Source organism: Rhyacophila brunnea, unplaced genomic scaffold (assembly GCF_057557595.1).
Source record: "Rhyacophila brunnea isolate RB1 unplaced genomic scaffold, BYU_Rbru_1.0 scaffold_18, whole genome shotgun sequence".
In the NCBI taxonomy this organism is placed as follows: Eukaryota; Metazoa; Arthropoda; class Insecta; order Trichoptera; family Rhyacophilidae; genus Rhyacophila; species Rhyacophila brunnea.
The window spans coordinates 16,415,552-16,440,094 of NW_028232837.1; the positions used below are offsets into that span (position 1 = coordinate 16,415,552).

The 24,543-nt window shown below is 33.7% G+C and overlaps 2 protein-coding genes across 2 annotated transcripts in view; one reads left to right on the forward strand and one right to left on the reverse strand.

Annotated features, from left to right (window-relative positions):
• LOC147073254 (uncharacterized) overlaps window positions 1–24,543 on the forward strand; it is a 781,660-nt gene that overhangs the window by 509,408 nt on the left and 247,709 nt on the right. The window lies entirely within an intron of this gene.
• LOC147073260 (uncharacterized) lies at window positions 21,125–22,919 on the reverse strand. Its single transcript, XM_085945112.1, has one exon. It carries the CDS (start codon window positions 22,729–22,731, stop codon window positions 21,709–21,711), a length of 1,023 nt encoding a protein of 340 aa, XP_085801238.1. The 5' UTR covers window positions 22,732–22,919; the 3' UTR covers window positions 21,125–21,708.

A 24,543-nucleotide genomic window follows, 5' to 3' on the forward strand; every position in this document is an offset into this window, starting at 1 on the left:
ATTTTGAATTTGAACTTACGAACGAATAAAATTACAAAATGCTACATTTACTTGATTTCTGTATCCATAATACTTGACGGTTTTGATATGACTTATATCGTCGTTTTATTTTGTAAACTTTACAAAGTTTTAAAACTTTAAGCAAAGAACAAACTATATTATAACATTACAACGATTCTACAAACGATGTATTATGGATTGATTTTTCAATTAATGACACGTGTAATGGGGTACAAGAATCTTACACTCGATAATACCATCGAATTCAATAGAAAGAGTTTTACAAGATTTATCGATGATATGTGCTTTGTAAGGTTGCATCTATTTAGTGGTGGCGCCATTTATCTTAATTTGGTTATTTTAACACAGCTCCCTGTCTCTCATATTATGTTTACGTTTATTTACCGCCTTTGTTCTGGTATGTCCTGGCGGATACTGTAGATTGAAGTCTCCTAACCAAGGCCTGAACAAATACGAACCATAAGTGCAAGTGAGAAAGCACTCGGCACGCTTATATCTCCGCAACATGCGTTAGAGAAAGTTAGAATTTCTACGACTGAATTAAATATTTTTTTGTAAACGTTGCCGGTAAATATTGACTACCTACATTAATTTAAAAACTGCGAGCACGTGTTTATGAAATTAATTGTTTTTGTGTTAAATATAAAATTAGTGGTAATTACCTTTAGTTAATTTAGTAGAAAATATGGTTAACTATGTTGCGTTAAAATTTGGTAGCCGTATTAAGAAGCAACATGATGGTATAACGTTTCATAGTCAAGTTAATAATAATACAATTGAGGTTCTACTGTGCGTTATATGCAAGAAACACGGCTTCATTTTGCCGAATAATAGTCATTCTTTATATATTATTACTATGAGCCCCTGACTTTGCCGAGCACGCCATCGCTGAACTCGTTCATTTGTCAATCGGCGAAGCTTAGCTGATAGTTCTCCCTTATCCATAGTGTGCCATATCGATTGTGTATGTTTCCTAAGGTTACAGTACGTTAGAGCAGCTTATCCCTATAATAATAACACTTAAATCTGTTGAGTAATACAATAATTTCTCGATACTATAATCACTTGATATTCTATTACCGTACTGTAGCATCTGTCAAACTATTATGAGAATACAATTTGTTTCCTTACACGACCCGATTAAAATATACGATTCCTACCATTTTTCAAATTTAGAATTTACTAATTCAGTTGACCCGACAGGGGTCTCGCTCTCTCTTAAATATTTTCATATGTTTTTCATTCATTCATTTTATTCACAGGTCATTATATTTCAAAATTTCAAATAAAGCTATCAAATTACTACACATTGCTTGCTAATAATAATATTATGTATCTAATATAAATGAGTTCTCTTTATGCTGAAAAGAAAATGTCGTATACGTACCTATTATTGGAAGGTCTTTCAGTACTGGGACAGTTACAAATGCTTTTGTACTAATATGTCAAAAAGGCAATAAAATTATTTCATCCCAACTATCCATCCCAATTGTTAACAACTTCATGTATTGTAGGAATTACTAAAGTTTGAAATGTGATTGTGAATTTCACTTAAGAAGATAAGGCTTTTGTCGAAGGTATGAACCTTCGCTCTGCAGCCCTTGGAGTGATGAGTAGAACATCTCCACAGTTTCTTTCCGTTTTGGCATATTTTGTTTGTGGAGTAGGTGAATTTGTTGACCCGTAGTAAAGTATAACCCTTCGTTGATCTCACGAACGATGCTAAAAATTAAGAAAACAGTTAATATCTATTCAAAAAATAAATATAGCAAAACCCATGGATTAAAAAAAAACATTTTGAATTCTTTTTTATACTTATAATCACCACCTTCCATTACAAGACTACATATTAATAATATATTAATATGTAATAATAAATAGACTAGGTACATATAAATAATTTTGAAATCTTACAAACATACCTGTACGTAAAATGGTTTTTGATAAATGTTGGTAACGAGCGGAACTCGAACCTGTATCCACCCAAAGAATTTGATGAAGCCTTATCATGTTAGAGGTGGAGCACACTATAAGAAGCAGGGGCCTAAACAGCACTCGCTTTGAGCACTATGCTGTGCACAAAGCAAGTGCTTTTTACGACTCTCGCGCCACGTACTTATCGCACAGTCACCCGTAGTGTGCTTTGTCGCTTATATATATTATGAGCATGGCCCCCACAAGGAGGGGGCTGACAAAGCTCTAGCCTGGGGGCCCGGCGTGGCGGGTCGACCAAATACGTAAGATAACACACTTCACAAATTTGCTCCGATAGTAAAAAAGGCGCAATTTTACTTAGTGGTAGTACTTTTCAAGTGTGTGTAAAGATTAAAAAAATACACTGAATACCTACCCTTAATTTGACCTCGAACACCGTTCGGAAAAAGCGTTACACTGCCTTTAACCTTAGCGATAAATAGGGGGGGGCGCGAAAGATTCTGGCCTGGGGGCCCGCTTCAGGATGTGGGGGCCATGGTTATGAGATTTTAAAAAGTATTCAACCAATGTGTGTTCCCAGTAATCACGCATGCGTGTGAAACGTAGGCTTTCTTTTTTAAAAATTTTAAATTATTTAGCAAACACATCAAGCATGATTAAGATAGCAAACTCCACAAATATCAGCATCAATCAGTTGGCATTTTGGTTTTCTGAAAAACGTATTTTTTGTGTTCATTGCCATTACTTACTTACTGGACAAGTTATAAACAGTTTCACACACATTTTAGACGATTTTTCATTATTAGCTGCTTATCTACTCATTGTGACGGATTTTCTTTTTATACGCCCTGCAAATTGGCAAATAAATGCCATAGAAATAGTGTGAAGTATGCAAAGTCACATGCAGTTCATTTAATCAGTTGACTAGTGATCCTAGTGCTCCAATTTCATACATTTACGCTTAATATCAAGAGAAGGTTGTTTTCAACATCTATGCATCCACCGTATTTCGGTCAATGTGCATGATAATTAAACAATATAACTACACCATTATTAATTGCAGTGAAATTTATCAAATATACAGCCAAATTCGTTTAGTACCTATTGGCAGCCATCTGTTTGCAAATTTCAATCGAAGTATTTTACCTTGATTTATATACGGCGTCAAGGTATCTCTAAAATTAAGTTATTACCATTTTTTATTTAATAAAAAATATAATAGACAAGATTTAAAAATATATGACTTTTTATGAACGTATATAATTTTGAGTACCTCAAAAACATAAATATTAGTTTTTTTTGTAGAATTCTAATGGACATACTTAATATATAACTTTATTCTACAAACTATCTTTAATAAATTTATTTAATCGATATGCATAAAGCCTAGTACCTACCCACGTACGTTCTTGCTCGACGGTTTTGCTCGATCGAGCATGTTGACTTGGAAGCATGCTCGTCGTTGCGTCTACACAGTCGAGCAACTTGACAAAAGACGCTGTCACCGTCGCACCGCCACGACTTCGACCACGAGTGAGAGCGTCGCCACGCGACCCTTGCCAGTGCGTCCTGACTACCTCACTCAAACTGCATCTAGCAAGAATTACGGATCTTCAATCTTTTTCAGATAGCGCAATTTGTTCGACGTCGAACAAAAAACCACCGAGCCAGATGGTACACACGTTGAGACATGTTGGAATGAGCGTAAAACCATCGAGCAAGAACGTGGATGTATACTTACTATAACTGAGAACCGGTGAGGCCTGGAAACTGAAAGTGATGGATATAAGTGGCAGCAAAAAATATGACAATCGTGAAGAAGGTTAAGTTCAACAATGGGAATAAAATGTATTGAGTCAAATAGTAATAATAATTTATTTAATATAATGAGAAAACCGTTACTCTGCATTCACAGGGACGATAATAGCATTATTACTAAAGTAGGTATGTTTTTTTGTTCTATATAACAATAGGTACTACGCAATAAAATACAAATAAATCTGTTGCTATTTGAGGCTTCGAGATGTCAAGAGACGTCTTTTATCCACCGCTGGGTGGAAGCATTTACGCATTGACACCACGAGATTCCGCTTGAACTGAGTATCTCATCAAACCAGTCAGTATTTAGATATCCTTTGGGTATTTAGCATCCATTGTCTTATTAGAATATATCTTTTCAACTATAGCAGAAGTGTAAATCAAAACATATTATTTATATACAGGAAAAAAAACAAGGATTTGTGATTGTACTTTTTTGTATACAATAACTTGAGGAAAATACATAATAATTTTCGTAATTTATGTACCTCAAAGCTACAAATATTGAAGTGCAATTCAGCCGAAAATGAGTAAAAAATATAATATTCACACTTTGAGTCTATACATAATAGAAATCTGAAGTTTTTAAAATCAATAAAACCGTAATTACATTAAGATTAATAATCTTAAATTGTTTTTTCTCAAATATGATTTTTTAATATAAGATGTAGTCATGTTTCAGGTACAGATTTAACTTTATGAGTAAAAGCTTTTATATGAAATAATTGACTGAATAAATACACTGTGCAATCTTATGACATCGGGTTGTCATACTGTTTTTCACCATTTGCCAGAACCATAAGGTTATTCCAATTAGAAGTAGTGTATGTTAAAAAAACATGAAAAGTTACCACGAGGCCTTAATTTATTTATACATTATTTTTCCACAAAAACAATAACACACAAAATAGAACTTTACACAGTTGAAAACAATATCTAAGTATTTGAAAATACTGACAGGTGGTTTCGTGTAAAGGTTCCTTACCCCCGAAAACAATAACAGTGTGACTTTACATGATTACCTTTTAATTCATAACAATTTAATTAGTATTGCGTGAATATCTGGGTCAAATGATACCAAGTATTTGCGGTGAGAACCTGATTAGTATGTTGATTATAGTAGACATGCATGTACATAATAGGAATAAGGGTGAATAAAACAATAATTGATTTAAAGTATCGGAAACTTTAATTGATTTCAGGAAAACTTTTCTCGTCAGAGATAGTTGCCATATTTGTCAAACGCAGACACACTCAAAATGATTAATACTCAAAATGATTAATATGCAAAAAATATTTGTAATGTTAATATATTAAAAATGAAATCTCTCTTTCAAGATAGTTTCGTACGAGATGGGTTCATCCATATGTGTATTATCTCTAAGATTAGACGAGTGGTTATGAGAATCTCTGATACATATCACCTCCGAATCAAACGTGTGAATTTTCGCCTTGCACCCTTTTGAATGGTGGGATGAACATCTCCATAGTATCTTTCCGTTGGTGCATACTTTATTGGTTGAATGCGAATAGTTGTTATGAATTAGTAACACAAATCCATTGCTATTTTTCACGAACTTTGCTGAAAAAAAAATAGTTTGCTGCATTAAGCTTTCTATAAGCGTTCAATCCAACGAAAATTTAACAAATCAAGATTTTATTTACCTATATATCAATGTAAATAACCAGTTTCTGTAAATTGTTAAGTTTTAAAAAAATTTATGATTTTGGTGCATTTTAGAAGTTTATAAATCATTACATAGTGACTAAAGATAAACTGCTTTGCTTTGTTGAACCAAACCTCGTCAATGGCAATAAAATCGAGAGAGTCAACATCTACGTCTGGCTTGGACAATAATTTAATGTCAATTGACAGTGGTATTTATGATGACGATATTGTTCGCAGAACTAAACTGATATGAAGTGAATTTGGGCACATGCCAGCGTAAAGTATTCAACCAATGTGTGTTCCCAGTAATCACGTATGCGTGTGAAACGTATGCTTTCTTTTTATAATTGAACACTACAATATGCCGTGAAGCCCAATTGCAGTGGCAAAACTCCCAGGCCTGTAAACTTGATATATTAGATTATGTAAATATATTGTAACCTCATCAGAATCGAACTCGAGTGAACGGCCAGCTTCATATGCATTGGAATACGGGGGTTCCCTGGAAAGACGAACTCATTAAGTTCGGTTGATGTACGTGGCGGCGAAGAACGAGGAACCGATATGAGTAGAGGGAGCATGGGGAGGCTTTTATCCAGTGGATCAATCCCAGCTGATGATAGTGACACAGTGTGAAATTACATAATATAGAATAGGTAGGTAGGTATGTACCGACGCATTTCTTTAAAGATTTTTTATTACTATCTAAAAATGAACATGCCAGTTTACATACATTATTTGCTGCTTGTTTTGTCGGCGATTCTAGCAAAACTCATTCTAGAACATATTTGAATCCTTGTAACGTGATTTGACAAGATAAAACGGAAAAGGTTACATATTACAAAAACAAATGCCAACCTAATAAAACGTAATAAACTATTTATCTCGTTAGAGTGGCTGATGAATGGAAAACACCCAACCACCAAAATACCACTCTTCAATATAGGTGCATAAAGGTAAACTGAGGTAACAATGGAAAAGGGGAGACGGTACTTTGAAGAGGCAGACGTTCACATTGGATTGCGATAATGCAATATCTTTTTTATATGTAAGTTGACCGAAGCTTTGTCATATCGCCTCTTCTCCTCTGAGTGTGGATCCTTTCTCCAATTATCTTCAAAAACTTTACAATTTTATTTTGCCGAACTTTTCGGCTTTCCCCGATGTCAAGGCATATTATTTAAGCTCCACGATGTTGCCAAAGACGTCAGTCACAGTCTATTATGTGTCGTTCAAATATATTAAATTGTACGATTATAATATGTGCAATGTTTCTATTGTATTTCCTAGATTTTAGTGAACGAGTCGAGCTATGTTGCCAATTGCATGATGTTGTCAACTTCTGTCAGGCTAGTACTATTTATTACTAGAATTGTGGTATACGCTTGCAACATACAATTAGAGAGAACATTCTAACGAGAATGATATTTTTTTGACAAAAAAATAAAACACCTTTTAGATTTGTAACTGTTGTACATTTAAATAACGTAACACAGTATTAATTAGTGTTTTATTATTACTCAAAAATAATCAATGCAATATCTTATTATTTTTATAGATACATGTAATTACAATTACTTTAAAAACTATATTATAATAATAATTTTATTGTAGAGCATTATATAAAATAAACATTAGGTATGTAAATTACAAAAATATTCATAGCGGTGGCGAAAGGTGGAGGTAGGCTGTGAAGATCTGACAGTCATACTTATTCGTTTTATTGCAGATGGAATTGGTTAATTAAAAAAAAATCAGTGAAACCCTGCCTAGACCTGTGGAGATCCGATTAGAATAATGCACATATTCTCACTCATACTACTTTGATGGTTATTAAACAGTTATTGTTTCTGAATTCGACTTTAATTGTATCTTTACGTTGACAGCTGTTACGGGCAATAAGCCCATCTTCGGAACGATCGACGATATTGAACTAAGGATACAAATTGTAGATTTTTTTTTATTTATTTTTTATTTTCATTTATTAAGGAAACAGTTACATATTGATTAAAAAATTTAAAATATATTTTTTAAATTCGACTAAACCCTGCCTCAACCAAACTATAATAGATAAAAAATAAAACATATCTAAAGTTATGTATGATTTATTGGCATAATATTAGATATTTTACAGATAGAAGAATATTTGTTATGTAATATATTATATTATGGCAGTGTTTAATTAAATTAAAAAAAAAACTAATCAATACAATACAATAAAGTAATTTGTATTATTAGTTCAATGGAAACAAATAAGTATGCCTGACAAAGTTTAGTGTGCACTATTTATGTCGGATCTTCAAAGCCTATCTCCACCCTTCGCTACTGAATTAGATAATATAAGTAAAAACAAAAAAAATATATAAACTAAATTGAATTAAATGATAGCGTTTTATATTACGATTTTCTGATTCTCAAGTGAACTGTAATGCGCGGCTACAATTAAAGTCTATAATCCCGGAAACCAACTCGATTTCCGGATTTCACATTTATCTAGTTTTCAATAAAAAACGAGAGATTAAATGTAAACTTATATTATGCAGTTATCTCTACTGAAATAAAAACTCGAACAAAATTTCACTTTTTTTTGTATAATGTTGGGATACCGGAATTGAAAATTTTCAACTGATTGCAATCCTGGCTGTAACCTGTAACTTATTATCGCCATGCATAGAACTAATAATATTATTACAGAACTATAAAGTACAATAGTAATTTGAGTGTAATATGTCAGCAAAAGTTTTCCACTAAATTGAGCGCTGGAACAAACTATTTGACAGATTCTCCTCCAATTGTACAGGTGGCTTACAATGGTACATCTACCAAGCATGTCCAACGCGTAGATCACGGGATGAATTTTGATAGAGTGCACTGCAGGGTCATAGAAAGTGAGTCGTAAAAAAAACATGTACGTGCGATTGTAATATACATAACAATATAACATGAAATGACGGGTGCCGAACGAAATATAATTTGTCATAAAAATTCGACATGCGTCCATTTAATGTTATGTTTATTGTTATATTACTAATAATAATAGTATATTCATTGGCATGATTTCTTTTTCAAGTACGTAAAGTTTTTTAGTCATCTTTACACGATTTAAGAATATATTCATCCGACGCCATGACAAAACAAATCGACGTGCGCACACCTCGACTGTCGGTCTCCGATTGGTGACGATTGGAAAATTTCGTCGCACCTACTGTTGAAAATTATTTGCCGTTTCACTGAAGTACGCTCTTAACCGCTTGTGTGAAAGACGTTTTCAAATGAACCACGAGGAAGCCCGCGTAACCTCGTCGTTATAACTTTATTCGTTTTGCACCACTTAAGGCCGGTTCGGATTAGTCGAATTATTTAGTCTAGTGGCGAGTAATTTAGTAACTAAACGTGTACGAATAGACAAATTTAGTCGAGTCAATCCATTTTTTTCTAATTTTTTCGTCGAGTAGCGACCCTCACCACCTCTCACCAAATACTAAACAAGCCACGAGATAAGTCTGAACACGTTATTTTTAGTCAAGTTCATTAGTTTGTCGTAGAATTTCTTCCTCCAATTCTTGTAATATAGCCATTATAAATTAAGTTATTAACTTATTTATTTTTTGAACATACATAATTTGAAAACACTTTGAATCAGGTTCACCACGCAGGTTCGAATACTGCTGGGTGTCGCATTTTTATATAAAAAGAGATTTTTTTCTATTGGTTCTATATTTCTCAGAATTGTTTTTAAATTATGTATGATCAATAAAATGAATGATACGTTCCTAAATCTTGTGAATTATTCGTTGAACAAAAAAATAAATAATTATTTATTTTTGCTTCGTTACGTTGGCTCTGTTAATTTTGACACGTCACTCACTAATGTACTATGTTCGGACACTTTTCAGTTACTAAATCATTTAGTGGTAACTAAATCACTCGACACTCGACTAAACTACTCGACTGATCCGGACCGGCCTTTACGGCCTGCCGCATGAGTGAGAGAAAGAGGCGTACTTGCCGCTTACCATCGCGCAGTAGGCTCTTTGGACAGTATGAGAGTAGTTTGACGATTAGTGCAATTAGTAGCCAAAATAATACCAAAACTTATCATTTTTACTATTACTGGGAAATTGAGTATTTCTTTGTGATTGTGGAAGACACTGATTTAAGTTGAACAATGACAATAGGAGAATATCATAGATCACTGCCAGTTTTGATACTATATCACAACCTTTTTGAAGTTGAACATGCCTGATAAATTAATACATTTACGCATCAGTAAAAACTTCGCTATACTGTAAGTTCAAGATTTTCTGTTGGATATTTTTGATTATTTCATATGGTTATGTGTTCTATGTACACGGATGATACGATTTTGATATGTATGAATAATAGCTCTACAGAATGTCTGGTAGCATCTCCATCGGATTCTTCCATTGGTACTCTCATGAGCTCTGTAGTAAGTGTTGCCAAAATATATCAAAACTGGTTTCCCTCTCTTGGAATATGAGTAAAATGCTGAAAAGAATAAGAAATCGTATCAAATCACAAATTAATATTTATAAAGACCACGCTGTTAAAATTTGTAACCATATTTTTTTACTTTTGGTAATACAAATAATTGATGTTTATAGCTAGAAATACCAACTTAACCAAAGAGTTTCGACTACATTTATTATTATGTATACCTGGAGAAAATAGAATATACATATGTGTTATAATATTTGACAGCGCTTCTAGAACGACTTATTTCGTATTTGAGGTATCTATGTACCTACTTCTCATTCTGCCAATCGTAAGGCGATCAAAAATTAAGGAAATTTAATAAAATTGCTACTTGATCGTAACCGACGTCCGGCGCCAGCCAAATTTTACTATTGACATTCTTGTAGATACTCACTTGTGTATAATATATTTTTTATTCAATAGATACTAAATATACACAATGTTCGATTCATTATTATATATAGAAGATACCTAATTTTAAAAACCATCAGAAACATATCTAAAAAATATAGAACAAAATTGGACTAAGTCAGACTCGAACTCACAACATTCACTTTCCGGGTGAGTGCTGTATCATTGAAGCTAAATAATTATTATTCATATAAATACCAATAAACCTGGATATAAAAAATACTTCAAGTTATGGAATTGTCAGTAATTACTAGATCAATAGGTAATAAAACATGTCGGAAGTTCAAAGAATATATATTTTGAAAGACGATAAATTCAGAAAATTTAATACAAATTTAAGAAAATAATAATGTATGTCACTATATATATATAATTTGAAAAACCTTAAAGACGTATATATTAGAAAAAATATTGGTACAAAGCGGGACACGAACCTGCATCCATTATATTTCGGCCAATATACTTTAGTAGGTATATAGTCTGGCTGCAGCAGTAAGTAGCGAATTACGATGGTAGTGTTATTTACTGTGGTTTCAAATGTGTTGAAGGTTCTATTCGTAATAAATTATGAATGAAGTTTTTCGATTGCATATTTCATTCATATAAATTAACGTAGCTATTGTCTTTTTTCAATATGTAACAATAATCATTTTCTATAAACAGTCTACTATATTGCATTCGGAGTAGAAGCAATAACTAGCACTATGATCTAAATTCACAGTTACGTGCCACAGCCAATAATGGGTCTTCACTATGATACCTAATTAGGTTATATTTCTAGAATTTTTAACTAGAATGCGAAAAGTTTATCTTGGTGTGTGTACCAAAATCCCTTCTCGCGATTTCCTATTCGTTCCCTACACTATGAAAGCATTTGACGTTTTTATGTGTGAGTGTTGTGTTGGAATAGGAAGATTATAAGCCGTACTGCGAAAAAGAAAAATGACAAAAAGAGCTTATTCGGACCATAAACAATGTTAATGAAAGAATCGTGACGATGACAGGATACATCGTTTGACATTTGACATCTAACTAAAGATACCACCCCCCCCCGCCCCTCCCCAACTCAATGGGAAAAAATTGTCATATGCCATTGGTTGCGCCAAATTATGGTGGCCGTCATCCTTTCTTCCCACTTACCTCACATCCTTGTTTATTATTGTCACAAGACCAGACAATGAGCAATTACGGGTCATAAGAATACCGTAATTGCGAACAACATTCGTAGTCAGCTCAAGCGAACAAACGAGTGCGTATTGCCGCATTGCGTTATACAAACTGATTCAGAAGTTGTTTGTGGGCCACGGCCAGGTCAGCTTGATATAGTGTGAGCGTCGTACAAGCGATACTTCTGAATACCTGACAAGTCGTCATACCGACTGTCATTATTTATATAAACATTCATCATCATTTGTCAACCTCATTATCATCCAAGAACAGTGTACCGCCAATTGTCGCGCACCGGGCAATCCGAAACAAACAATACCGCACGAGTGATAGTGCAACCAGACCACGGAGTCGTTATCAATCATCATAAAGGTCAGTGTCTGGCATTCTGTTAAATCACCCCCACCCCTAGATCCGGAATCCACACCACCTTCAAAATTATACAGTACACTGCGAAAAGCGCCACCAGTATTTTTTTTATATTTATGTGTTTATCAAGGAAGTGAGGAATAATATCTTCCAATCCTGACAATACTTTCTTCGATAACAACACGACCGCCGCTGCCAAGCATCAAGCCAAACATGTCGCATTCTAATGAATGCGTCATTTTTTTCAAAAATATTTAAGTATGTTTTGAAGTGTTTCACATTATGTACCTACATACAATATTACTAACTTCTGAAATATTGTGTATTAGAAAAAAATACATCACTACTTTTAAATTTTGAAATATCTTCCAAGCGAGGTCATATGAAGGTTTGGTGGAAGGTGATTGTGTGCATTTTTTAAAATATATTTTTTATCAATATCAACATAGAGTATTGCAGTACATTTCTTGCTTCTTGTGGAGGAGCAGGACCATTTAGAAAATCTCTTCGTATCGTGGTTACGCCCGAATGTATATTTATTCAGCATTGCGAGTATCTTCCCATTCGACGTTGTGATAAATTCGACTGTCATGAAAAACAAAGTGTAATATTAGGCACTTTATAGTTATATACGGAAGAGCCAACTGGCAGCGTTGCCAATTTAGCGTTTTTAACGATAGTTGACAACACTGCCAACTTGACACGATAACACCTTCCCGTTATTTTTCTTGATCCCGATATAACATGAATAACTCTTGGAATACGACATACCATAAGTATGACTTTTGTAAATTGATTACTCACAGTAAAATTATCGCCAACTTATATGGTCATTTGTGATTAATAATTAAAGCCCTCGAGTATGAACAAATTTCGGATGGTCTTCAACCGATTGTTCAGCGTTGGGTCAGCGAGAACAGAATTTAAACCAATAGGGTATATTATATGTCGAATAAAATGGGATTTAGGACAAACATTCTACAAAGCTATGGAAGACACATTCATTTATTAACAGTATTTCGCAATATTTTTCTAGCACATAAACCGTCAAGATAATAAACGTTTAATGTCACAGACGCTATAATAATAAAGGTAAGAATTTTGAGAAAAAAAATAAAAAATACGACATCCAGCAGGCTTCGCGCCCATGTGCACTGACGACTATGCTATACGTGTCCTATCTATTTGCGACAAAGTCAACTAACGGTTTTTACAATACTCTGAAGCGCTTTTATGTATTAAATTAAAGTACATCGGTATTGAATTACCTTAATTACTAACCAGTGTCAGGAACACTGCAAACTTTTGTTATAACGTACTCGTTCATGCTAATATTTAAACAAACTATTTTTTTATTTCGCTTTAGAGAGTAAAAAAATAGTTTAATAATATAATACTTACCATAAAAACTGAGTCGTTTGAAATTTATAATAAAACTACTTATATTATGTTAGGACATCATGTGTGCTTGGCTATAAGTACCTTTTGAAGTCTTTCATTTGTCAATACATGCTTTATACCTTTAATTTTACAAGACAGTACTTTCTATATTAATTAACGACCACTATAACACATAACGAGACCTGTTGTTAATCATAAAGCTACGCGGTATTACGCTCCACTGTCAGAAATATAGTAGTCAACAAACGTCACGGACTGCATTTCCCATACTATTTGTATGTGAAGATCGAACACGCTGCGTAGCGCAGATTCGCGACGTTAGTTCGACTGGTTACCACTCACCGATTTCGTTCCGATGATGAGATTCTTACACTCAGGTGCTTCGCGCTTTAGTCCTCCACCCTCTCTGTATAGGTTAACTAGGGATACTCACATATCAGGCGCTGCTACCTGTCATATATAAAGTGATTTCTTATCAGGGCTCGAAATAGACCGGAACGCACCGGAACGCCGTTCCTGTTCGTGAAATCGGTAAAATTATCGCTCCGTCTCGTGGAATAAATAATTTGACCGTCTGAGCTGGATAGGCCATACAATAGAAAATCTAACACACTTGTTTTTATGAAAAAAAAACACATAAATTTTAATAACTTTACTATGTAAAAATCTTCAGAAAACTGTCGAGCGCTCCGGTTCGTAAATTTTTCCATTTCGAGCACTGTTTCTTATGCGTCGACAATTCATCGCGTTAACCTTCAAGTATTGCGTATAGTGAAGTAGTTTCAAGACAATTTGTGTGCTAAAGCTCTAATCAATAAAACAAGATATGATTCTATTGAAAGATATTATATATTTCGATAAAAAACGTAGTAAATTAAATAAATGTTCAAAGGATTTATAAATAAATAAAAGCGATAATCGTATATTTTCTATACGTACTATATCGTAATACTATTGGACTATCTATACAACTAATTTGTTTCTTAATTCACTCAGAACTGCGAAGATCAGAACTCAGATAGCTGAGACGTTAATTACTTACATTTATCTGGACTATTTATGTTATTATTGTCTTTCCCGAAATCTACAGAATTGATTTTAATAGATTAGACACAATTATTTTACTGAAGAGTAAAATAAGTACCTACATAAGTACACATCAATTCATTCAATTCAATTTATTTATTTTACATATCGTGGACATTACTAATTATAAGTTTAAGACGTTCACAACATGACATGAAACATTATTATAAAGAAGAAAGAAAAATAAAAGTAATAAAGGGATACAAATGAAAATATAAAAAGAGAACATAATATAAACATACAAACGCAGTGACAATACAATTATACATCTATAGTAGTTCAGAGAAGTACACCGAGTTTGCTAAGGAGACCCTATTTTAATAATTTATAAAATAGCGTTCACCTAAACTCATCCAACGGAAGTGGAATATATCAACACCCGAAGCAATTTGGTTTAACAAAGTTATCGCCCTCCGAATTGGGATTCCCAGTGGCAGGTTGGTTGTACATCTTGGGACAATCTAATTTTTGGCAGTATCACCTAAGCGAGTCCACATAATTTCATTAAAATTTTGCAGAATTTTTCAAGTGAGGTCAGATCACTTCATTTACATTTTACAGTATCTTCCGAGTGAGGTCACATGAAGCTTGGGCGGGGGGTGACTATGCGTGTTTTTTAATATACCAATTCTTCTATCATCAACATAAAGTATCGCATTACACTTCTGACTCTTCCTAGAGGAGCAGGACCATTTAGAAAAATCCTTCGTATCTCGCGTACGTCCGAATGTATATTTATTCAACATTGCGAGTATCGTCCCATTTGACGTTGTTATGAATTCGACTGTCATGAAAAATAAATTATATATTAGAAACAAATATACTTCTACGGTGTCATTCGCGAAAGTCATACGAGATCTATGACGGTTGGCGCTGCCGTCTGAACAATTACCATCTTGGCGTCGGTAAACGCCCATGAAATGCATGAATAAATAATAACGATCAACCTAACCCCGTGATACTCTAATGAAGTAACAAAAATTGGTAAGAAATATGTGTAAATTTTCTTGTTGAGCTATATAATATTAATCAATTGCTTTGACATTTGCCATTTATAAGATAACCAATTTTCAAAAATATTTTCTCATTCAACTTTCATCTTGTCATCATCATTTCAAGTCACTGATTTCGGAATCGTAAGTTAGACGTATATCTTATGGTTTTGCATTACGCTCTCAGTATATTATGGGCGATAATATCAACACTAAATTTTTGATAATAATATTTATATTAATTAATGCTACACTTGGAAATAATTATTAACATTTTATTAATGAAAATAAGTACCATGACATACCGCACGAGAAAAGTCCTTCAAAGTTGTGGTGGAAACATTGCGGCAAGAACGTGCCAAGTCAGGGCCATCTTGAGATTAATAAAGCCTGAGCATATCATTTTGCAGAAGCAACGAGTGGTCCACTGTTCAGCTGTCAAAATCAGATCCCAGATTGCTTGTCATATTGATTCGCCGTTTCTCGTTTCAAATTGAATTATGAAAAATTCTCAAATCAAATATATTAACTATCAGTGTTATTTATAAATAATATACATTCCTGTTATTCATCAGCTGTCAAAGTCAGACTAGTCCTTCACACAAAAACCGGTGGTAATATCGATTTCCGAAAAATATGTAGCATTGATCCTATGCATTACATTATTGTAGAAGGTGTGTTAATGCTAGTGTATTATTTATCATGTAACTCATCTATCCAAATCAAACAATTCGTTGTGCAAACACGACAGACGCGTCAGTATGAGCACGCTATAGAAAAATGACAGGTCATCTATAGACAACAACGGGAGGGGCGGAAAAGGTAGGACCAGTCGTTGTGAATGTATCGGCTTTCTACTTGAGTCTGCAATGTCCAAGTGCAATATTGTGCAAGAAATAGCGGAATTGCACTGTTTTTATCTTCATTTTTAGCAATTCCTGTTACCTTCATTCTACATTGCACTGGTTTATGACATAATATGTCTATAATATATATTATATTTAATCATTGTTTTTGAATGGACAGGTGGATGATTATCCCATCGCTTCCCGTGTCCGGATATTTGTACGTTTGCAGTTTGCCGTATCACACCTTGAAATGTTGTATCGGAAATATATGGTCGAATATTAAAGACCGTCCAACCTCTTTGGGTCGTATAGTACCGAGATAAAATTCATGTCAAAATAAAACACGGTTCTTGTCGGTTTACAGTAAGCAAGCGGCAAACAATTAAAAAAAAAAATAGCTGATATACGTACTGTATTATTTATTAGGTTAGGTTACGTTTTCATTCTTGAATTCTTGCCAAAATCGGCCATGAAAATTGGCACGGTTCCCGCTTGGTTTCCTGTAAACCGACTTGTACCTAAAACACAAAATACGTAATAAAAACTACTGAAATACAAGGGAAAGACAGTAGAAAATAGGTATGTAATTAAATTAGAAATACAGTACATCGTGTAATTTTTTCATCTCGGTGCTATAGAGATGATCGTATAGTATACGGTCATCTCTTTCCGATGAGAAAGCTCACGGCGAACTGTGCTAAGTGAAATGTTATACGTATAATTTACATGTAACCATCGCATCCTATATCTATGGTGGGGTTGCCACCTTAGGGTCTGAGAACACACCCCGTATCTCTCTTGGTCTAACTCCTCAGCTTTGGTCAGCCCGAGACCCGTCTGGTAGTTAGACTACCGCCAGTAAATAACAATTTAATAATAAAAAAAATATTTTGAGAAAAGAAACATTTATTACACACAACAAAATAATATATTTACATAATAATATCTACTTCATTCGGAACACCTCAAAAACATAAAAAATAATAGAAAAAAACATTTTTTTTAAATAAATATTGGTATCGGCCAATGACCTTTACCAATTTAGCCACCTGGACTATACTAGGATCACGACGAAATAAACAAATAACCAAGCGTCTGAGGTGTTTTCAAATTGTGTTAATATATTCATATAAAAATAAATATATTTATAAATGATCCAACCGGTCATAAATAACAATAAGTACCTACATAAGTATTGATACCACCTATATAACCAATAATGAAGAAACAATTTTATATATATATATATTGATAAATGTTTCAGAAATATCATAAATATTCTAACAATAATTTATAAAATTTAACAAGGTCAGGAATAGAATCATTGAATTGTGAAATAAAGGTATATTTTTATTTATAAAATAAGTCCAACATTAATGGAACATCTGCTATTTAGTATACGAGTATTATGTAGAAAGTACACATCTTTACGTAATTCTCAGAGCAAGAATAATAATAGAGAGAGGATAGTATTGATAGTATACGATCGTATTTTGTGGATACGATTAAAGTGCTAGATACTAATATCACGGACTGAAATACCTTAATTATCACGGACTGGGTTTATTTGACATCCGGAATTATCTTTTCACTATTAATACTATCCTCATAATAAATCTGCTGGTGAAAACTAATAAATGCACTTTTTTTTCAAAATAATACAATGTTATTTTAATCATATTTTGAAACTGGTGACCAATTGAGGTCTACTATATCAACAGGGCCGGATTTATATTTGAGAGGGCCATGGGCCAATACATATTTACGCCCCAAAAAACTCAACTTATTCAGAATTAATAATTTTAATCAGTACAATGACAAAATTATTGTTCTATTGACGTAAGCCGCTAAATTATTATATTCAATTGTAGTTTTTATCAAGCCACGATACAAAAATAAAAACTGAAATGTCTAAATAATACATTTTTGATTCGCCAACAAATTGTATGTGTTTTGTGATATATTAATTAACAGAGGCGACGATTGATATATTGTGAATTGTAAATATTTTTCCGGTGGCGTATGTTTTGCTGCAATTGATTTGAATACATAACATAATATTATCTCAATAACTCAACATTTTTTCGTGGATCCTTTCAGTTTAATTAGATCCTAACAGTTAAGTTTAAAAAAACAGTCATTGTTTTTTTAGTTTAACTAAAAAGTTTAAAAATCATCCATTTAATAATAATTAATAATTATTTCATTTTTAGTCGAGATATACCTACTACATCAGGTCTGGACAAACTTTTTGGATGAATGGCCACCCACATTATGAATATAAAATGAACGGCGGGCCGTTAGTAAAATACTATTTTTAGACATAGGTACTTAAATTATTTATCATCATGAAAAAAGAATTTCAACATAAAAAATAAATGGTTCTCTAATAGCCAACAATCTAATGAGAAGAATGAAACTGTTTTACATTTTTCAATATTTTTTTAATTTTAGGTGTTAATTTGTGGTTGAGATTCTTAAAATTGCTTGTAAATATTCATCGGTGATGATTGATCGTAACGAGTTTTTATTGATATCCACAATTGAAAATATTTGTTCAGATAATATATAGACTGATCCAAAAATAACTGACGTTTTTCGAGCAGAATCTTTAAGTTGCTTGAGTTTGTCCGAATTAAGTTGTAAAATTTGCAGATTTCTTCTCAACCGTGCAATTCATATAATATGTAGATTCAAATTTTAAAAAAGGCGTTAAAATGTATAAGTAAACTTTTTTCAGAAATACGATTAAAGTCCGCGGGTAGTTTGCCCAGGCCTGTGCTACACTATTTTGACTGATGTGATAACCCCAACACCGCTTAATTAAACGGTTCTCGTATATTTGTCACTAAGCGGTTCCTAAACCCGTATTTGTTGCTCTCAAACGCCATTTTATTCAAGCCTAGAAATAATTATTTACGTTATCATTGCGGGGGATTACCTAGCGTTGGTATGTCATATTATTGTTAAAAAACTATTGTCACTTTTTGTGTTTTCCTCTTTTATCGATTGGGGGGCCTTTTTCGCCAGTCATTTTTCCAACGGTCGCCGAGTTGACTCTCGCCCTCGTAATCTGCAAGACGTTATCAAAGAATACGGCACACACCTTAACCATCTCCGTGTTATCATGAGGCAAATAATAATTAAACGATTTTTGCCTATGAGAATCAGGACCACTGCGCCGTCGCTGTATCGGCACGGCCTTAATGTGGTTCCATATAAACGCCGTCTGTAGATTGTAACTTGAAAGACCATAGTAGTGATCGAATATATTGCGCCTTTGCTGCATTGTAAAGCAGTCGTGGCATTTGAATTTGCAAGGGCAATCCCCGCTGTAGAAGGTCTTGGCGGGAACGACCCTTCCGTCTTGTTTTACATACGCTAGGCCGGAGTCTCGGCACATTTTTCTTATCCTACGTGCATTTGTGGTTTCGCTGTGATCTGATGGTATTTTATTTCGTAATAATCGTGGTGTATTTATAACAAATGAATCATCTTTCTTTTCCGAGTCGCTGCCATCAGAAGAGCCATAATCGGTTGAAAAAATAAACGCTGTAAGAAATATACATTATTTTTAAAAGAAGTACAACCAAAAGTAAATAATTGTCAAGGAGATATATTAAATAATATGGCAGCTCCTACATAGACTATCATAAATCGTCCGGGGTTCGAATTTAGAATTAAGCTCATCACAGTATAAAAAAGTATTGAATGATATGTCAAATGTTAGCATGTGGCGCCCTCACTCAGCGGACAGCTTTACTGGTGCATCTATATCTCAATAGTAAAAATGTTTACAGAAAGAGATGAGCTGCTCAAGTCGGTTCAACCATCAGACTGTCCGTACCTGGTCGCAACAAAAGCCATTTGTTATTTACTAGAGATGGCTACTTGATAATATCATAGTAATAAACATGTAAAAAGCTTTTCTTGCCTACTACTTCCAAGTATTATAAAGCTTGCGATTTGCAATTAACTCAAATTTCATCTTCGAGAGCTTTAATGTTAAATTTAAGTTGTACGTTCGTGGTGTAGGTAGATAGCGTGTCTACTTAATGGTGACCATACTACAATATACGCGAATATTGCGCTTCCTATCTTTGGTATCATTATAGCAGGTTATTAACATTTTTGGTGCTGCGGCCCAAAATTATTTTTCCGACCGAGCGGTTTTGCCGAAAATTTTCCGTCTAGAATGCAAGTAGATTCTTTCAAAAAAATCTACAGGTTTTTAAAATGAAGTTTGTAATTTGATTTGTATTGTGATTATTTGTTAACCCAAACAATGTAGTAATGTTACAAACATAAATGTTTATAATCACGGCCCCCACAAGGGGGGGGGGGGGGTGGCTGACAGGGCTCTGGCCTGGGGGCCCGGCGTAGCGAATCGACCAGATAGGCTAGATGAACTAACATCACAAATTGCACTAACAGTAAAAAAAAATAAGTATATGGCGATGGAATGGAATTTTTAATTGTGTGTTAATGTTGTGTTTTAATTGTGATACTCGACAACTCCATAATTCAAATGGATTTAAGTACGAAAAATACACTAAATATCCACAATTTTACCATGAACATCATTTGAAACTCTACTGCAGGGCGTCATACTGCCTTTAACCTCAGCAATAGGTAGGGGGGCGACAAAGATCCTAGCCTGGGGGCCCGCTTCATTATGTGGGGGCCATGTTTATAATATCGAAGAGTTACAATTCGGAAATAATGCACTATACTACTAAATCGGCTGCCCGTAAAGATTCAATTAGTTACAAACCCCTAAGTAGATAAGATTTAGCAATTACATAGTGGGCAATAGGTAAATGATTTTATATACAGTATCCCCACAAATAGAGGTAACCGCGCGCCACCGGTAGGTATGTATTCTGAATTTAAAAAGACTTTTTATTTGTGATAATATTATATTCTTTCAAATCATAATACCAACTTAATACAATACTAGATTATTAAACAAGAAAACAATTTGAAAGATAATAAATTAGGTTTATAACATTTTTTGACATAAACCCTATCATGCAAAAAGAAAAATGGTTAACTTTAACAAATATTCAAAACAAGTATTATTTCTCTGTAAAGAGCTATTCTATTATTATTCGCAACACCCAGAGATTCCAAGGGGTTGTATAAATAGTAGAAACTTATAATAAATATCATAACTGTTTGGTTTTCTCTCTGATTGTTTAAGTTGTTAAAATCAATTAAAGGTATTTTGGTTCTTTTTCCGGGGCCCTTTCCTTTTACCTTAATATTTTTTCTTTTCAGCTGTTGCGATGTAGTCTGCAAGCTGATATTGGATGTAGAATTTTTCTTCAAATTATCTAGGTTAATCATTCTCTCTTCTCCGGTTCTACAGATATTTTAATTTTTATCCTTTGTTATCTATTACTATTATTAGTTGGAAACCGCATATCTTTTAGTATATTTATCACTGCATCATCTACAGCTTGCCGGTTTTTTCCGTCGTCTTTAGTAGCTTTTAGAAGCCTGGTAATTGACATAGAACCTCCTGGCGGTTAATTGGAGATATGCCTGCTTTGAAAAACCCTGCTATTAAATTTTCTTTTGCATTCAAAGAAATTTTATCGAAAAGTTTTTTCAGTAGTCGAGGAAACTGTCCTTTGGGAATATTAGCCACTTTTCGGCCATCAGATTTCTTCCACTCTTCAAGCAAATCGTTCCATGCCATTATTAGAGGGTGGGAAAATGCCACATCCAGTGGCTGCGTTATATGAGTCGAATTTTCGGGCAAAAAAACAAAATAAATTTCATTATCCTTGCACCACTTTATCAAATCGATTGATAAATGAGATGACAAGTTTTCTCCTATTAGAATTTTTTTTCCAGGCTTTTCTTTGAAATAATCAAATGCAACAGTTTTCACCCAATCTTCAAATGATTTAGCGTCAAGCCAACCACTCTTACTTCTATTGTATCGTGCTTCTTTTGGGCCATACATTATCCAGGTATCATAGAGGTTTACTGATTTGTAAATAACATATGGAGGCATTAGTTGGCCATCAGCTGAACCCGCAAACATCAATGAAAACGAGGATTTACTATGGTCCATTACTCTTTCAGGGTACTTGGTCCCACGTTTGGTGATAATTTTTCTTTTTGTTGGGTTGTCTGCTAAATTTATCTCGTCATAATTCAGTATATTGCTCAACGGTACTCCTTCGAGACTTATAGTTAAATGATCGAAATATGTATTGATCATATCTGGCGTAACCTCTGCGCTCGACCTTCCAATGTTTTGGAAGAATCTTTGAGAGATCTTATCCTTATGGCGTTTTAAAAAGTTTGCACTGAATACTGTGCCCGGCATATTATCTTTAAACTTTTTTATAGTAATCCCTAATCTATCCAAATATTCTTTTACCATAAGTCGTAAATCACGAGTATCCATAGGATAACCCCACTCCGCACATGTTGCAAGATTTTCTATAATATAATTTTCCATTTCAGGACATAAAACTTGTTGTCCACCTTGGGTCTTCATTTTATTATTTAAATGTCGATGTAAAATTGAGCTATGAGTATGATACTTTTCAGCCGCTGCCCGGTAGGAAATATTGTTGTCTCTAATGTCGTCAATCGCCTGCTGCAGAATTTCTTGATTCACTTTTTTGTACGTCTTGCCTCGAGGATTGATTAAAGGTTCTGGAAAAGAATACAAAAAAAAAATTAATAAACATCCACCGTCAAAATCCTTTGCGGCCTACGACATTTTTCAAATAAACCAAAATTAAAAAAAAAACGGTTTTATAATTAATTATTACATGTATTTATTTATTATAAATAAAAATATCTTTTTTTACGTAAACATTACGTATAGTTCTCTTTTTAGGGTGGTTATACGTATTAATCACTGGGCAACTTGAACAAAAAACCTATATTTAACACATAGAAAACTAATTGTATATAATTAAACATAATGAATTGAAAGGACTTTTAACGAATTACGAGACAATATTTTGATGTTTTAAATATAGTGTAATTTTGCTTGGAAGCACTCAAAATATCTAACTTAATCTACAATCATTTAGGTATAAATCTGTTGTAACCGTTTTTAGATTGTGAACTTTAATACATAAATGACTATTATAGTTTATCATTATAAAACATGTGGCTACTCAAAACTAGATGGCAATGGCAGCACAAAAATATAACCGGGTGGTTTCTCAGTGAAACCACTGGGCAAGAAAGGGTAAAATATAATTAAGATCTAAATATAGTGTAATCACTGTCAATTCCCCTGTTGCTCGTCTCTATTGACCCTTAAGGCGTCTTTATTGACCCTTTGGCGTCTCTATACACCGTCGTACTGTCTCTATTAACCTCAATATATTTAGAAAACATCAAAAAATGCAAACAAAACGCTAAAATAAAGTATAAAATATGCCTTCCATTGTAGAAAATGATCTGAACAACAAAAAAAAATCCAAAACCATATTATTTTACTCATTTTTTTGCAATTTGAAGCGAAAATTTTACGTAGTAAAAAAAAACATACACCAACATGAACAAACTTGTTTGGCATCTGATTCATGTTCAGTCCTATTTCGTTGTTGGCCAATGTTGCCATCTAAAAACAAATATGGCAATATACAAAAAATAAACTCCCGATAACAAAATAGCCAAATCATATTAGGTTTGTACCAGAGTGTTGAAGCGGAGGCTCGGAGTTGGAGCACGGAGTAGTGGAGCAATGGGGTTTTACCCGGGGCAGGAGCGGAGTCGGAGCACCGAAAATTTGTAGTGGTCCACTGGCTCCGGATGTTTTTTTATTATTAAATTTTCGTCTTAAAATCCAATGAAAATATAATATTTGACACTTTGCGACACCGGAATTATTTGAAATACGGCAACACTGGAGAGTGATGATAATAACCTCACTTTTTTGACAGAAGAGGCAGATAATGAAAGACGATTTGCTGTCAGATTTCGTTTAATAGAATTAATAATGATGATAAGGACGAATAATAAACCTTATTTAATACTACTATTTTTTATTTTTTTTTAACATTTGTACATAATATAATAGTTGCATATAAATTTTTTTACCCGGAGCGGAGCTGGACCGGAGCAACTTAAAAAAGGGTCCGCTCCAACCCTCTGGTTTGTACCACTTTGAACATAAGGTATCGAAAACGTCTCTATTCACCCCGCAGTCTCTATTCCCCCAAACTACGGTAGGTATATACGGTAACAAAAGTGAGAATGGCTGCACATTAGTGGCGTGCGGTCCACAGATGCTGTAGGTGTAGAAGCAGATCGTCCCCAGAGATATTTCATAAATTACTATAAAAAT

Bases quoted from the DNA above. Each gene is read 5' to 3' on its own strand.
- LOC147073260 (XM_085945112.1), bottom strand. From the start codon at position 22,731: ATGAAGACCCAAGGTGGACAACAAGTTTTATGTCCTGAAATGGAAAAT.